Here is a 17,862-nt window from a genome sequence, read left to right as displayed (position 1 = left end):
CATTATTTTATTAGCGAAAAAAAACCCACTGAAAGCTGATTCACACACTATTAATACTTAAATAGCGATATGATTATTGCATTTCGATCGGGACAGTTTTTGCTTATTTGAGAAAACAGTGTGTCTATAAATAAAATGACGCATATAAGAACCTGTCAATTGGGCTTATTAATACAATAACGTGGAAGTCGTGAATATAAAGTCACCTCGGTAACTCACCACGAACCACTATGTATGCCGGAATTGCGTTCGTATAAGTGACGCATAACAATACTAGAATTGAGATTACGCATTTGGTATCAAGATGGCGATTTCATGACTTCTTTGCAAAAAGATGGGGGGGGGGGGGGACTACTTGCTCTTAGTTCACATATTTAAATTGGTAATTAAAATGAGGTTTATATCTATTATTGACCATTCTATTTTTTTAATGATAAAAAGTTAAGTTGCAAGGGAAGCAACCCGGAACCGGAGCATTCTCATGGTAGACTATGTTGATAGGGGGGGGGGGGGGGTCCATTTTCTCCCCTTTTCACCTCTAACAACTCGATTTAGTACATGAACCTGTTTGTAATCATCAAGATGAATATGCAGAGCAGCTGGATAATCATTCATACTAGCTTTTAGTTGTCTACCAGTCCACACAGGTCATCACTGGAGCATTTTGGAGACCGAATACAAGATTACAAAAGGAAAAAGACATAGAAGTAACCTTATTCTATTTTATAAGATTAATAGCATCGGTCTGGATATTATTGTCTTTTCTTCTAAGATTCTATGGTGATACATATTTGTTTTTCCTTGTAGAAAAGGAGAAAGTGACAATGAACATTTCGAGGTTCGTAACCACTTGTGCTTTTTGGTTAGGAATCTGCATTTTGGAATGCTCTTCAAGACAAGTATGGGGTAAGTTTCAAAGCTTGACATTTAAATAATTTATCTCTTTAGAAGTGAATCTGGCTGAATCCTAAGTCCCGCGTACATATTGATCTGCAATCGCCATTTTGTGATCGTAGGTTGATTATACCCCGTTATTCGTGTGATATACTCAGGGTGACGTACGGTGATCGTGCAATTTTTTTACGGATTCGCGATTATCGTAAGGCTCAATTTTAATTTTAGAACAGAGTCGTGGGAACATCGTACGATCTGTCCTATTATACGGGCTTCATACGTTAAGCAAAAAGGACAGTGGTATATTGTACGAACGCCCTACGATCAGCGCACGAACATCGTACAATCACTACAAATACATCGCAGGATCCCTGTAGTGCCTCCGAATGGTCCTGTGCTTTCACCTCTACGGTGTCTAACACAAGGAATCGTACGATAGACTTAACAAGTGTAAACGCAGAATCAAAATTCCTTAGCCACTTATACGACGCCCCATATACATCATAGACCAATTCATCGTGTGATGACTTACGGTAGAAAGGGCATACAATAGCATCTGAAATCTATCTCACCCCTGTATGACCCCTCTTCAATGTTATCTTTGCATCAATTTCATTTCCAAAACTTTTACCATTTATGTTCATTACAAGCTGCGTAGTAGTGTACATGTAGACTTCCGACGCATTGGCAAGAAAATGTCCGTCAATAAATAAAAAAAAACAGCTGGGAGGTCTTTGTCGAAAATTGGGGAACCGGAACGGCAGTGTCGTCCTATAAGTTTTGGAGCTGACGAAAAATGTCAAAATTGCAATTACTTCGTTTGCCAGAGTCTGGAACGAAACTGCTTTTTTGAGTCGCCAGTTCTTGACAAAGACATCTTGGTTTCTGTATTTCCTTGAAGGAAATTTGGCAATGTATTTTCTATGTTCTTGAATCCGCCGTACATTATGGAGTGAGAACTCCATAATGTGTTGTGAGCATAGAACTGTAATGCCACCAGTCACACCAAAACTGATCAATTTTTTTTTTCATTAGAAATAACGTTATAGATTTGGTCGGCCTGAGTAGGTTTCGCCGATGTGACCGTTGCATTGCTGTTACACTTATGTCATTGGTTCATAATTCCGCTCTTTACTCGTATCTGGAGATTTGGAAAAAGCTATCCTAATCCTAACCCTGGCCGCCTGTTGGCTCCACTTTTAGTGAGACTTGGAAAGATCGGGAACCACAATGTATCGATTTCTCCATGTTTGCAGATCTTTAGGCATTTTTTTTTTTAAAGTCAAATTAAGGTAGCCGCATGTTGCAATCTTTTCGAGAAAGTTAGTTGTTCCAATATCCTGAGATTTTATCATCTTTCCTAATCTGAACAAAAGATGGCGCTATTCAGTATTGTTAGTCTAATCATAGCCTCGATCTGACGAGAGATCCGGGTCCGAGTGAAATTCTTTTATGAACGGATTAAAATTGCAGAGACAAATCACGACCCAGATATTGGATTTTTGGTCAAAGGAAGCCCAGTTGGGGGAAAGGTGGGAGTAGTGCACGTCTGGACAGAGTTACTCCGACCTTCATCTGACCAAGATACTCCGGGAAACCAGCAGGACAATCACATCTAACCAGTAGCGTACCTATGATTTTCCACAGGGGGGGGGAACCGTCCGCCGAAAAATTTGACAAGCAAAAAAAAAGGTCTTCAATCATAAATAAAGGATTTCGTACCAGGAAAAATATTGACAAGCAAGAAACGTCAGGGGGGGGGGGCAAAATAGGTTTTCAAGCTCGTCAGGGGAAAAAAGAGATTTTCAAGCTCGTCAGGGGGGGGGGAGGGGCAGGGATGCGTCCTTTGCATTGGTTGTGAATCGTCAGAGTCTGTCCCCCATAGGTCGGCTAGTGCATCTAACGATAATTGTTGGTATGTTTGATTTGTATTTGCTTATAAGGTTAATGATGGAAATGAAAATAAAAACTTGAACTTAAACTAAATCGTACAAGGAAGTGATTGGAATTCTCCATATTTATGTTTTTGTCTTTCTAATAATATGTGTTTATTTTTTGCAGAATCATGACTTAAAAATGTAAGGAAAAGTTACACGTTTTAGTGATGATGTAAATTTCTTTTTATAACCCCAATATTTCCGTCTACTTTTGATAATAGTCATACGAGCCAAAATATCCTTCTGAGTAAAATGAATGAAATAACAATACATATTCAGTTGCAACTTGCAATTTTTGTGTTTGTTATTCGTTAGTCTTATCATGAACCTTCCTACCATTCAAGGTCGGTGCCAGGGTAAATTGATGAGAAGGGGGTTTGCCCTGTATTTTTCGTCCCTTTCTCTATTTTATTTGAATAACAGGAATAACATAGCCTTACATGACGCATTTTTTTAATTTCAAATTTGTTTACCTCCTTTTTTACCCAAAATTCGAGTCCTCCTCTTCGTTTACTACATATGGGAGATTTGATATCCCATTGACCCAACCCCCTAGCCCTTCGCTGCTACCAGATATCGCTCTTCATTCAGATGATCCTAGTACACATCGATTTCTATTCTGTACAACCAAGGAGTCAAATGACAATGGAGATCTGATCGAGAGGCTTTTGTCGAAAGTTGGTGGACCGGAACTGCTGCGTTATCTCGTGATTCTGGACAATGACATTTATTGCAGTTATTCGTCCGGTCGGGATCTGTTGTCTCGGTTTACCAATTTTCGACAAAAGCCTCTCAGCTCTCTATTTTTTGTGATTTGACTTGGATTTCCAAAGGAATTGGAGCGTTGTAAGGAGCGGCTACGTAGTGATAGCGAAAACTCTCTATAATGAAAAATATCCACGAACGTGACCAGGGGAGTGTTTCACGAAAGTTGTTAGCACTGACTAAATTGTCAGTGCTGACAACTTAAGTGAAATTCTTGGTCACGATTTTCTGAAAGGCACCGGCCTCTGACTGTTACTGTGGTAACTGTCGAAGAAAGACAACTTGTCATTGCTGACAACTTTCATTCAACGGTCCCCTGTTATTTCAAGCATTTAACACAATGGTTGCATCCTCCCTCTCATGAATATCACCTTTTCCTGATCACACAGATGTGCGACTATGGGGTAACCCCATGTCGCCTCCCAGGAGCGACGGTATAGTGGAGATATATCTCGGGAGCAAGGGCTGGTTCGGTACCTGCGACAAAGAATGGGGGATAAACGAAGCCATAGTCGTCTGCAGGCAGCTAGGATTCCCGGGAGCCATCGCGGGATACCCGAACGTGATGCAAGCTGGAGGTTCGCTTCTGCTCTCCCGCCAGTGGAGATGCTCTGGGAGTAAGTTGTGATTTCACTTTTTTCTCTTTTTTTTTCGCAATGTTCATAATATTTCAAAAAAGGTAATATCGCTGCATTTATTCATGTTCTGTTCTCGAATTAAGTCCTGCTTATAAGGCAGTTACCTTTTGGAGATAATAACAATATAAAGTATTCATAATTAAACCAAACCAAACACACATAAACGCACAATAATGTGATAAAGATATTGCACCTCAGGGTTTACTTGAAGTTGTCAACATGAAACATTTCCATTCAAAATTGATGAGGGAGGGGGGGGGGGGGGGTGCATATAATTACTTATAGAACTCCGGCTGTAAGTCCACACGACGCACAGGAATGTATGCCTAGTTATCGTATGAAATTGCAATTTGGGCAGTGTCCAACGAAATATAAACATACTGTATTATTTGCTCATTAAGATATGTCTTGATTCCATTTTACGTATTTTTGTCTTGATTTTTCCCCTCATCTCTTCTCCTGACCCATACAAAAAAGGAGGGGATATTTTGTTACCAGTTCCTCTCCGAACACAGCCATTGGCATATTTTCGGGGTCTTAAATTTCAATTTTTATTTTCTGTTGCAGCCGAAAACGCTTTATATGATTGCATTAACTACCATCCTACATATCCATGCTACCAGTTCACAGGAGTCAAGTGTCACGGTAAGATGATAAAGTAGTGCACAACAACCATTCTGTCAACCACAGATATTCCAACCATTATTTCTCAACAATCGGCTTCGACAACAACCGTCTCATCATTCATCATCTCGTCAAGCATAAGTTTTTGATCCGTCATATCGTCAACCATCGTTTTATTAACCATTATCTTATCAAAAATCTCGTCAACCACCATTTCGCCAGAAATTATCTCATTAAGTATCATCTCACCGGTCAACATCTTATTAACAAACCTGTCAGCCATTATCCTGCTAACCACTATATCATTAATCTTCATCTCATCAACCATGATCTCGTCTATCCCTAAATCGTCAGCCAGCATCTGGAATACCATTATCTCGTCAACCATCATTCCGTTAGCCATCATTTTACTAACCATCATCTGATCGACGGTTTCGCCAACCACCATTCTACCAACAATAATCTCAATAATCATCATATCACCAACCATAATCTAATCAACAATCCTGTGTACCATCATTCTGCCAACCGTCATCCCGTGAAAGCATTCTCTCATCGACCATCATCTCGTCAGCCACTATGTCGTAAACAACCAACTCCTCAACCACAATCTCGTCAACCATCATGTTATCAACCATCATCTCCCATCAACCCCTATGTCGTCAACCATTATCTCGCCAACCACTATGTCGTCAACACCAATCTTCCGACAGTCATCTCATCAACCATCATTTTGTAACTAACATTACATGAAATTTTATCTTGTCAACAATCTCGTCACCCACCATTCTGGCAGCAATCGTCTAATTATTCACCATATCATCATCCATTATCTACTCAAGCATCTCGTCTACCGTCATTTTGCCAAGCGTCGTCTTCATTAATAATCATCTCATCAACCTTCGACTAGTCAACCGTCATGTCTTCAACCGCCTCTTTAATCATTTCGTCAACCAAAATTCCACAGTCTCACCTACCATCATCTCGTCATTCACCACCCTGTCAACCAACATATTGTCAACCATTATCTCGTCAACCACTAAGTCTCCAAGCATCATCTCGTCTACGACTATCTCGTCAGACACTAAATCGTCAAACACTATCTCGTCAACCTCTATCTCGTCAACCACTACATCGTCAACCACTATCTCGTCAACCACTATCTCGTCAACCACTAGGTCGTCAACTACTATCTCGTCAACCACTGAGTCGTCAACCACTATCTCGTCAACCACTAAGTCGTCAAACACTATCTCGTCAACCACTATCTCGTCAACCACTAAGTCGTCAACCACTATCTCGTCAACCACTAGGTCGTCAACTACTATCTCGTCAACCACTGAGTCGTCAACCACTATCTCGTCAACCACTGAGTCGTCAACCACTATCTCGTCATCCATTATTTCGTCAACCACTAAGTCTTAAAGCATCATCTTGTCTACCAGTATCTTGTCAGCCACTGAGTCGTCAACCACTATCTCGTCAACCATTATTTCGTCAACCACTGAGTCGTCAACCACTATCTCGTCATCCATTATTTCGTCAACCACTAAGTCTTAAAGCATCATCTTGTCTACCAGTATCTTGTCAGCCACTGAGTCGTCAACCACTATCTCGTCAACCATTATTTCGTCAACCACTAAGTCTTAAAGCACTATCTCGTCATCCATTATCTCGTCAACCACTATCTCGTCAGCCACTACATCCACTGAGTCGTCACCCACTATCTCGTCAACCGTTGACTTGTCAACCACCATTCCGCTCATAATCGTCTCATCAATCATTCTATCATTATCCATCATATAAAAAGGCATTTCGTCTACCATCATTCTGCCAACCGTCATCTCAATCATCAGCTCATCAACCCTCAACTCGTCAACAATCATCTCGTCAACCATAAACTCGTCAACCACTCACTCGTCAACCATCACATCGTCAACCACTCACTCGTCAACCATCACCTCGTCAACCATCAACTCGTCAGCCACTCACTCGTCAATCATCACCTCGTCAACCATCATATCGTTATCCATCATCTTGTAAACCAACATTTCATCTTATTAGCAATCTCGTCAACCACCATTTTTCAAAGTATCATATTACAAACTTCATCTCATCATCTCATTAACCATCATCCAATTAACCATCACATCGTTAATAACTTTCTCGTCGAACAATTATATCTTTAGCAATCACCTCGTCTGGCCAACAGTAATCTCGTCAGCCATTATCTCATCAACCACTGTCAAGTTAACCATCATCTCGCAAACCATCATCTCATCACCATTATGTCGTCAACTATAATCTCGTCAACTTTAACATCGTCAACCGTCATCACGTCATCCACCATATCGTCAACCATCATATCATCAAACATCACCACATCAACCATCACCTCTTCTTCCATCATGTTGCCAACCATCTCCTCGTCAACCATTATCTTATCATCTATCATCTTGTCGTCAACCATCATATCGTCAACTAATATTTTGTCAAGCCTAACTTCATCAACTAGTAACTCATCTCGTCACCCACCATCTTATCTGCCTTTATCTCGTCAACCATCAAGTCATCAACCATCTCCTCGTCCACCATTATCTAATCCATTCATTCATCATCGTCTCAGTCATTTCTAGTTAACCATTATTTCGTCAACCATCATTTTGTCTACCATCAATGTAATAACTTAATTAAGTATTTTTCTCACCTTACTGAATCCATACATGCAAAATGGAAACGATTTTCCTTAAAAATCGAAATTTTCATTTGTTTTGCTAAAAGGGTAAAATTAAGTTTACCAGGATAAGCCACAATGGTTTGTAATTTACACATTTATTTAATTTTTTATTATCATCTGGGTGACATTTTTTAATACAACATTTATTTGTCTAAGATGAGTTTTAGGCTATACAAATTTTCTGAACCCAGTATGAGTAACCAAGTACATTTTCCCTTTATTTAACATGCAATGATATATTTTTTGACGCCTGCTCTTTTCGATGGTATGTAACCCTAACCCTACGTTTATGCGATTTGTTTTCATTTCATTGAAGAACCGGGCTACCTTGGATGTTTTCAAGATACATTTGGAGCCCTGACATCGACGCTCGTCGACAACGTCATTGTCGAGCCCGACATGACAGTGGACCGATGCCGGCAGTTCTGTATGTTCCGGCATTACCGATTATATGGTCTGAAAAATGGAAATGTGAGTTTCGAGTTTACGCATTTTACTCACAAGTTGACTGATGAAGTTTAGTCATAGAAAAAAGTTATTTCTAAAAACCTTAAGAAAGTCATGTGGAGGGGGTCATAATGACCATGAAGCATTTTCCCGTTTTTTGGGGTTGGTTGTAGATTCATTTCTATGTCTCTTAGAATACTGATTAGCTAGCTGCTTTGGTATAACATTATTATCTCCCTGCTTTAATATGCTACTTTCCTCTATGACCATTCATATCATACACAATTGCCATGATATCAGTTTTCACAACAATACAAGTTCGGTTTTCACAACAATACATACGGATATGGATTTTGTCAGAATGAACTGATCTTTAACATTCAAAAATTGATATCGAATAAAAAAAATTACCGATCTGGTCTGTGCATGCATGGTGGATGAAATTATTACCCGCTGCATAAAGTTCTTATCTAAGGGACAATATGTGGCTTCCTTTATTTATAAGTCAATTTTATTTTAATTCTTCTTCCGTCCAGTTTCTTGAAATGTAATTCCTTTTTGGGTTTCACAAGCATCTATTCAGTATTCCATATCGCCATTCGTAAATACAAAATGAATAAAACGTGCGGAATATAAGGGAAAATAAAATAAGGTGATTTGGGGCAATTGAAAAATACCAGGATCCTTGTGTATAATTTAATCACTAAAATAAGATCAATCCCATTTTCTTTGACATATAATAGGAGTGTTATTGTGGTTTAGTAGAATCTGAGATTGGAGACCATACCAAGCTTTCTGACGCGCAGTGCCAGACACCGTGTCCCGGTGATTTCGGGCAGGTCTGTGGAGGGAACCGAACAGACACGGACAAACTCTCCGTCTTCGATGGTAAATAAATGAAATATGTTGCAACGGTCCCATGACATTTGCTCCGGCGACAATCGCTCCGCAGCAAACTAAATCCACACATTATTGGAATGACCAACTTTAACCCCGGATTTACACTATACCCTTTCCTAAACCCTAACCCTGACCCTAACAGAAAACCCCATTACAACCCTTACCCTATATCTTAGACGAAATATTATGATAGCCCGGAGCAATTGTCACCGAACAAGTGTCATGTCACCCGTTGGAACACTGTAAACGCTGTTATTTTCGCGGGATTAATTTTTCGCGCTTGGCGGCTTCAAAACATATTCGCGGGTTTTTAAATTTGAGCTCGCCGATCTTGCCGCGAAACACGCGAAAATTTCCACTTTTACAGCAATGGGCAAAGTAGGGGTATGGATATGAACATTGAATGAGGAAAATGAATTACCTGAATTTAATTTTATTATTGTAACAATCTCTTTAAATTCACAACAACAACAGTTTACCTTTGCCAATGATAGTTTCTGTGTATGAGAAACAACGTCGCTCTTGAAACTATAATGCTGTTTAATCACGACAAACACAATTTTTTCATTCGCCTATGATATGTCTTTAATATGAATGTTTCATGAAACATCTTGTCAGACAGGCTTATTTGATATGGGCCAATCAGATACAAGGATTTTAGTAGCTTATAACAGTTATCAGTGAAAGTCAGCGACTTTTTGTTTCATGAGATATTCACCATGTTCACAGAATGTACAGCCCTCGAGGATAGTATACATGTAGTTACTCGACGCGTAGGAGTTTTTTTTAAAGTTTGATGGAGCCCTCTCCTTTTTGACGGGGACATTGGGCTGTCGTCGGCTCTTTGATTTCCTAACTAACAAGCAGTCATATCTCTTAGAAGTCGGGTAATCTGACCATTTTTGTCCTTGTTTAGTGAATATGGGAGAATGCGAAAACCCGGGAACCCCGGAGAACGGTGTTCAGCTCGACTCTCGCTTCATGTTTGGAGACATCGTAAGGTTTGCATGCATGCCCGGTTACGAGCTTCTCGGGATAGACGCCATTCAATGTGTTCTCGCCCCCGGAGGACCTGGTATGGGGGTCACGTGGAGTACCCCTCTTCCTTACTGTGCCTGTAAGTAAATCTCGTTGCTTAAAATATACCATTTACTGGAAATTAACTGGGAAATTCATATACATGTAGAGCCCTTCAGTTTGATTGGCAGTTGCGCATTGTTGTCCCGGGAGTTTCCATTGCATAATGACCTCATCAAATGGATTTTATACAACGGGACACTAGTGAGGCAGCGGAGGGGAGAGGGGGGGGGGGGGGTATTTGAACTTTGGATGTGCAATTATTGCAATATTTTGTTTATTTATCGGAGGGGGGGGGTGCAAAAATGTATCAATCAATTCCAATGAGCAACCAGAAATTTGATCAGCTTATCAAAGATAATCTATACAATTTTCAGTACCATTACTTGAAAAGAAAGGGGAAAAAGAGAAAAAAAATCTTGGAACATAATTTGTCTTAAGAACAAATTATTGTTCTGTGTATTTATTTTTTTAAGGGAGGGGTTCTAACGTTGTGTAGAATACATGTATTTATAGGCGCTACATGTACGTTACAAGCCGGGGTCGTTGCATTTCTTTAACTATCATCGTCTTTATTGTTATTACCCTCATTTTCCACGGAGCTTGAATCCATTCATTCCTCCGACATCGTCCGCGGAAATATACTCATGTTTTGTAACGACCTGAAAACGAAATATTATTTTTTACAGTGATCAAAATGACCAGCCCGCCTGCACCAACCACCGAACCAACCACCACAAGAATGACTACTACACCCCCTACAACGATGAGAGAGACGACTACGACAATGAAAACCACGACAACGCAAGAACCGGTGAGAACGACGACGCCAACGACGACGGAACGAAGAACCACTGCGCGTGAAACGACCACCGCAGAAAGCAGCAAGATGATGCTGACGGAAGAGCGAACGACCACGGAGGAAATCAGGGTTCCAGTTGTCACGACACCGAAGACGACGATGCCCTCTGATGAACCGTCATCGTCGACATCGGAATCTATGACCAAGGGAATGACTTCGGAAAGGCAGTCGACCGAAGAAATGACGTCTGGTGAGAGCACAAAGACGACAACAATGGCAGTGGAAGAGAGAGTTAATGACGTTACAAATTATACCGATTACATTTCAAAACCAACAACAGGTAAGTCTTTATTATCATAATCATTATGATGATGATGATGATTGTCGTTTATTACTACTAGTATACAATAAATGTATCGTAGATTCGTTATAAATAAGGTAATACCCCAAAGGGGCATTGATATTCCACATAATGATTTTCTACGAACTTTTGTTCAAAACAACTAACAAGGATTAAATGTTCTTGGCAGTCTCATTAAAATATTACTTCCCAGCAACTGCTGCGTCACATATTTGCGGTAATAAATTGTATTATAAACCCCATTTATCGCAGTTTTTAATTTTTATCCCCCATACTACCTGACGTATAAGAAATAGCTATGCATGCCTTTACGATATGTTGACTTTAATTGGAGCAAGAAGAATAGTTTTAGAAGGGTCGATAATAACCTAACACCACCACGATGTGAACCGACGCGATGCTGGCGCGTCACCACTACACTGGCAACGGTGACCGTAGAAGATACCGTTCAGACATTTTTTTTTACTGTTTTTAATTGACAGCAGGCTGCTAATCTATGTAGCCGAGCAAGATGGAATAAAATTGGACAACTGGTCCATAAGGGGAAGGGGGGGGGTGGCAACTTTGGAACTGGTGAATAATACTCATTTCATGGGTTTAGTCTGAATTATTATACTTAATTTTTTTCTCATCTCTGCATATTTTCTTTCTTTTTGTTTCTCAGCTCCAGGAAACAAGACGGGAGACAATGAAGCAGGCGCACAAAAAGCGTTCAGTAAGTATTACTCTCAATTCCAGTGGTTCAGTTTGAGGGAAGAACGTCAAGAAAGAGAGACGATATCTGATTTCAGTTATGTTTTAATATTAGAGGAATACTTCCAAATAAAACATAGAACAGATGCAATGTGGAATTATTAGTTGGTCATCAATAATGAATGATTTCAACAATACCATTAACAAGTAGTATGTTTTGTACTACTTTATTTCACAGAAACCTAACTACATGTTGTTCTAAAATGCTCCAAGTCTAAACATTTCATCACGGTTATCATTAAATATTAAAGCCGAGTGCACATCATTGGCCCGTAACATACAAATTAGCAAATCATCGTATAAAACATTCTTAAACGGTTGATGGCACATTGGCAATGACTAAAATAATTATGTGCGGTTAATCTGTTAATCGTGGAAATCTAGCATACGATTAATTGCTATGACCCAGATCTAGTTTGTATTAATTTCTGATAATAATTCTGCTGTAAAAACAATCGATGATATAGCAGTAATGATAATAGTAATAATAATAGAAATAATAATAGCATGATGAAGATAATGATGATGATGATAATGATAATAATAATAGTAGTAATACTACTACTATACTACTACTACTACTACTACTACCACTACTACTACTACTACTTCTACTAGTAATATAGGGGCAATATACGATACCTTGATCATGTGGATAGGTGCGCTATACAAATCCTGTACTATTTTATTATCACTATTAATCAAATAAACCATCCTAGTTAAAAAAAAAATGTTATTGTTTTTCTTCTTCTGCACAGATTTATTCACAATGATCAGTGAACATTCCATTCTCATCGCTCTCGGAGGAACTTTCTTAATTTTGTTAATTCCGATCATCGTCATAGTCATTTTCAAGAAGGCCTGCAAGAGAAAGTAAGTGATATCGATCCCGTTACGAATTCGAGTAAGAGTTGCAATCCAAAACAACCTAAAAAAATTTAAACGCGATTGCAACTGGCTTTACTCTTTAGGGGAAATACATAACTTAAATTCATATTTTAATTTCGTAGAAACAGGACCCCCTCAAAATAGGGTATATTTTCTCGGCATCAGAAATTATTATTATTTTTATATCCAGAATTCGATTGATTAATATTAAGAGTTAAACTATTGATGTGATAAAACACGAATAAGCACCCTCCATTCATACATCGACCTGGCTAAAACCGATGTGGAATTTACAGCTATATTTCCATTTTTTTCTGGAAACATCAGCCGTACGTCTGATGAAAATGAAAGAAAAAAAAATCAAAATTTTATTGTTCGAAATGAAATCTGAAAGAGAAGTACTCCGAAAATTCTTTTTGCCCAATTGATCGTGGGCCCGGCACAGAAATTGTGCACCGACAAATCATCGTAGCTCTATACTGCCCACCCATGACAGAAGGAAGTATGGGACATTACAGTGATTTCATTTTATGAAGCAAAACATGTTTTTTCAACAGCCCCAAGAAGTGTTTGAATTTGATCCAAAGCTGTTGTACCAGTTTTGTAGTCAGTCCGGTATACTATTTGACCACTTATGAATTTTGTGGTTGCCCGGCATATTTTACGAAAAAATGTCCCATACTTCCTTTTGTACTGGGTTTCCTGAAGTTACTCCCACTCTTTAACCATGACAAAAGGAAGCAAATATTCAAAATGGGTCTTCTTTTTGTGGGAAATGCTCAAACAGCAATATATCTTAACCCCAAAACAAAAGACAACAAAATTAACATGTTTTAAAATATCAATGGTAACTGTTGGCTACCCTCAATCATAAATATGTAAATATGTATTTTGAGTCCATGTTCATGGACACATGTATATATCGTGTATTTGGTCTGCTGTATTTCTCACTATTTTTCAAGCAGAGAACTAAACAATAGTGTAATTATTGAAAACTCTTGATATAGAAAAAGGGGGTTGGTAGTTTAATAATTGCCATGGAAACGAGAGACGCCAATTTCCAGATCATAATGTATGATGAAGTCGATTGGTACTGCATAGTGCAAGTACCACATAGAACCGTCTTCATAAAATCCAGTATAATAGAGATTTTAGAATTATTTATATATTAATTGTATCAACCTATTATAATTAATATGCACTGCATACAAGTCATGGTTCAGGAAAAAGCTAAATAATCAAGCAATGCATAAAGTAGCATTGAACTCAAGCTCTGCTTCCTTCTGTCATGTGTTTTTCTTTGCAAACAAGTATCTAAAGATGACATGGTATTGTGTCTGTGCATTCAGGCTTGCTACTCTTGTTTGTTCAGGGGATAAGCTGAGATTGTAAGCCACCCTTAACTCGCTCTTAACTCTTGAAACACAAGATACTTCCTTTTTAATATCTTAATTACTCATTAATTATGGTATTAAGGGAGTTGCAATATGGTGCAGGTTGTGTAACATGACTATTACAACAGGTTGGGATGAAAAAGTGAATTTTGAAAAAATTGTTCCATACTCCCTTTTGTCATGGGCGGGCAGTATAGGCCTATTCCCTGAATTGTTGATCGCCAAAAAAATGGTAGCAGCAGCTCCCATCTTTGGCGGACGCTCTGCCAACTGAGCCAACACACCGTTCTGATGCGGCGAGACTACTTCGTACATACACTGTTTGTAGTCTCGCTTCATCAGACTCATCGATTACGTTTTGTGGTTCCTGCATCAGCTTCCTAACAGCAACAATTGCTACCTCAGCTTAGCTTATATATGCCATCATCATTTCTTAAAGGACAAGTCTACCCCAACAGAAAGTTGTATTGAATACAAAGAGAAAACAAGTACAACACTGAAAATTTCATCCTAATAGGATGTAAAATAAAGAAGTAAGCACATTTTAAGTTTCGCTTTATTTCATAAAACAGTTATATGCACAACTCAGTGACATGCAATTGAGATTTGAGAAGCCTAATGACGTCATCCACTCACTATTTCTTTCGCAATTTATTGTATGAATTATAAAATATCCTAATTGTATCCCCATTGTCAAGTGAAACAACAATTAATTCCTCCCTGAACATGTGGAAGTAGAATTATTTGATACCATATGGTTCAGTCAAGTTGGTCCTTATTGTTAAATCTGCAAAGAATTTAATGTTGCATAATTCAAAAAACAAACGAAAAAATAAATAGTGAGGGACATCATCGTCTGTATTTTGATGAAATTTTCAGCGTTATGCTAGTTTGATTTTTCTCTGTTTGTTCAAATCAACATTTTTTCCTGGGTGGACTTGACCTTTAAGTATAATCCGAAGTCTTTCCTTACGAATTCATCATTGCAGAAAGTCCCCTTCCAAGATCCAGATCGAACGGAACATGGAATATCAGCTCGGCAGTGAAACCACCGGGTTTACATACGAACCCCAGCCGCAATCCCGACCTCGGTACCAGTCGTTTAGGAGAGGCTTCAAGCGGTTTTCGAAACGGCCCTGGTCCGACCGGGAGGAAGACAGCAGTGACGAGGAACTGTAAAAATAATGGAAGACCTTCTTTCTAAAGAAGACTTGCACTAAAACTAAACATTTCAGTTCTCTCGAGAACTGCGTGTTATGATGATCATGATAATGGCTTGCTCTCGACGTCATCGATTTAAAGCATACTCGAACCAGGAGCCACTTCAAGTCCTCAGTTACTCATTTCTGTTCATGCTCTTCTGCCCAAAATGTACCACTGCAGTCTTGGTCTTGTAATATAAACCAACCTTAGTGGTAACCCACTATACCGGTATAATATTTTTACCAAGTAACTATAAAGGATGTTACTGCAGAGAAATTTTTAGTTTTTTGGCTAATTCATTATCAGTAATAAATCTGAAAGGTACATTTTAAGACTATTTGTTTAAGCACCAGTCAATTTATCCCACATAACTAATGGAGACTTGCTGATTTCCTTGTAAATTTACATGTACCACGGAGCTGTAATAGCTCTATGCATGTACTCTCTATCGCCCATCTACAGAAGTATGTATTAAAACTGAGACGAGTGTCTCAATGGTAGCGGTTTGACTGACGCGGGATCATTGCCTAGCATTATTGTTGAGTAAAAATGATAACTACTACTTTTGTGTCGATTGACCTGTTCCCGCTCTTTAATATATACCCGGGGTTGAAGAGTTGTCAAAGTTAGAACCTGGTCACCTTTTCGTAAAATAATGAACTTATTCTGAAGATACGTGTACTTTTAGGAAAGACTGGTGATCGACTCATGTTAACATGAGATTGTTTCTGTGTTAACAGAAATGTGAGTGTATTTCTTATAGCCCTTATCAGACCTGAAGTTTCTTGAAATGACCACATAAAGGATTTGCAACTGTTGTAACTTTGCCATAATGGCAACTACCATGGTAACAGGGGTCAGCAGCCAATCGGAACCAAGGTTGCATTGGTAGTTGCCATAAATGGCAAAGTTGCAACAGTTGCAAGTCCTTTATGAACCGTCCCCAGATCTATTTTAATTGCTGAAATCATAACTGTAAGGTAAAAATGTTGGATTTCAAAAGCAGTTGACATAGTTGATGCAATTGATGGAAATAAAAATGACCGAGGATCTGATTTTAGCGCCCAAGAGAGGGGCAACAGTCGCTAGAAAAGTCTCGCGTAACATGATGAAACACCCGACAGTAGAATACCCGTCTTAGATCTTCGGAGGCAGGGTTAAGGTGATGATGTCAGTATTCAGCATTTGGTTGTGCAAGAAAAAAATGCGAATATTTCGGATTGTAGATATATAATATTGCAAATCTATATCGTTTTCGTCTAATTATATGTTAAATGAAATTTCCTGCTATTAATTGGCCTAAGTACCAAACGAAGTGTAAAGTCATTATAATTACCATTTCACACAAGTAGATTGTTATGTCTTGTAGAAATAATGTACACACTGTCCAGAAATGCGGTAATGAATTTGAATGAAAAACAGAAGTTTGCGTACCAATTGTTTTTAAAATATTATATCAGTGCAATGACCAGGGGGGGGGGGTAGAATTAGGTGCTTGGCATCTTGTGCTGTTTTACAAGGCTTATAAGATAGTATCATATAGTAAATTATTATGTATAGTATGCATGAAATCCCGTGTAACATGTTTGATAAAATGTTATGTAACCATTTATGAAAATGATTTGTGCCATTGATGTTTTTTTTTCGAAGTCATTCCAAGACCTCTTACTTTTATACGTGTCACTAGTCTTTGTTCTCTTTCCCATTTCTACATCATCACCTTTTCATCGTCATCACCATCATCATCACCATCATCATTATCATCACCATCACCATCATCATCATCATCATCATCATCATCATCGTTGTTGTTATCTCCTTCTTCATCTTTTTTTTTACTTCTTCATCTTCTCCTTCTCCTCTTCTTCCTCCCCCTCTTGGTCCTCTTCCTCCCCCTATTCGTCCTCCTCCTCTTTCTCCTCCTCCTCATCATCATAGTTCTTACTCTTCTTCTTCTTCTTCTTCTTCTTCATCTTCTTCTACTTCTTCGTCTTCTTCTGCTACTTTCTTCTTCTCCTACCATTTATTATCCTAAATCTCCTACATAGTATTATTCTTGCCATTACCATTTTTATCATCAACATCCCATTTATGCTCTTCTATTTCCCTTTTCTTCCTCTTCTCTACTAATTGTCATTCTTAAAATAATTAAAAAAAGATCCTTCCGACGGAATGACTGAGAGGTAAGGCACTCCTCTTTCTAGGACACAATTTATCTATACATGATCATATTTACCATACAAGATGACATGAATTATCTAAAATGTAACACACGCTGAGAGCATCCAGCGGGCAGTCCATGTTAGTGACACATTACAGTCCTACGCGGCACGATGAGACTTATGCCTACAGAACAAATTCCTAACGACACGATAGGAATCGTACATAATATCTTGATAAAAATAACCGACCCCTTGGTTTACAAATAATAATAATAATCCG

At 38.7% G+C, this 17,862-nt stretch overlaps 1 protein-coding gene across 1 annotated transcript; it reads left to right on the top strand.

Annotated features, from left to right (window-relative positions):
* The first annotated feature begins 766 nt into the window (after positions 1 to 766).
* On the top strand, positions 767 to 17,035 carry LOC121430935. Its single transcript, XM_041628370.1, has 10 exons — positions 767 to 906; positions 3,986 to 4,213; positions 4,802 to 4,879; positions 7,912 to 8,066; positions 8,786 to 8,930; positions 9,859 to 10,059; positions 10,709 to 11,161; positions 11,847 to 11,897; positions 12,694 to 12,808; positions 15,207 to 17,035. Exons 1-10 carry the CDS (start codon positions 825 to 827, stop codon positions 15,394 to 15,396), a joined length of 1,698 nt encoding a protein of 565 aa, XP_041484304.1. The 5' UTR covers positions 767 to 824; the 3' UTR covers positions 15,397 to 17,035.
* The last annotated feature ends 827 nt before the right edge of the window (positions 17,036 to 17,862 follow it).

Source organism: Lytechinus variegatus, chromosome 17 (assembly GCF_018143015.1).
Source record: "Lytechinus variegatus isolate NC3 chromosome 17, Lvar_3.0, whole genome shotgun sequence".
Classification (NCBI taxonomy): domain Eukaryota; kingdom Metazoa; phylum Echinodermata; class Echinoidea; order Temnopleuroida; family Toxopneustidae; genus Lytechinus; species Lytechinus variegatus.
The sequence above is the reverse complement of the archived record's forward strand: the minus strand, read 5'-3'. Positions and strand labels throughout refer to the sequence as shown.

Bases quoted from the DNA above. Each gene is read 5' to 3' on its own strand.
- LOC121430935 (XM_041628370.1), top strand. From the start codon at position 825: ATGAACATTTCGAGGTTCGTAACCACTTGTGCTTTTTGGTTAGGAATC. The intron at 10,060-10,708 runs GTAAGTAAATCT...TATTTTTTACAG, and splicing joins CCCTCTTCCTTACTGTGCCT to TGATCAAAATGACCAGCCCG. The intron at 11,162-11,846 runs GTAAGTCTTTAT...TTTGTTTCTCAG, and splicing joins CATTTCAAAACCAACAACAG to CTCCAGGAAACAAGACGGGA.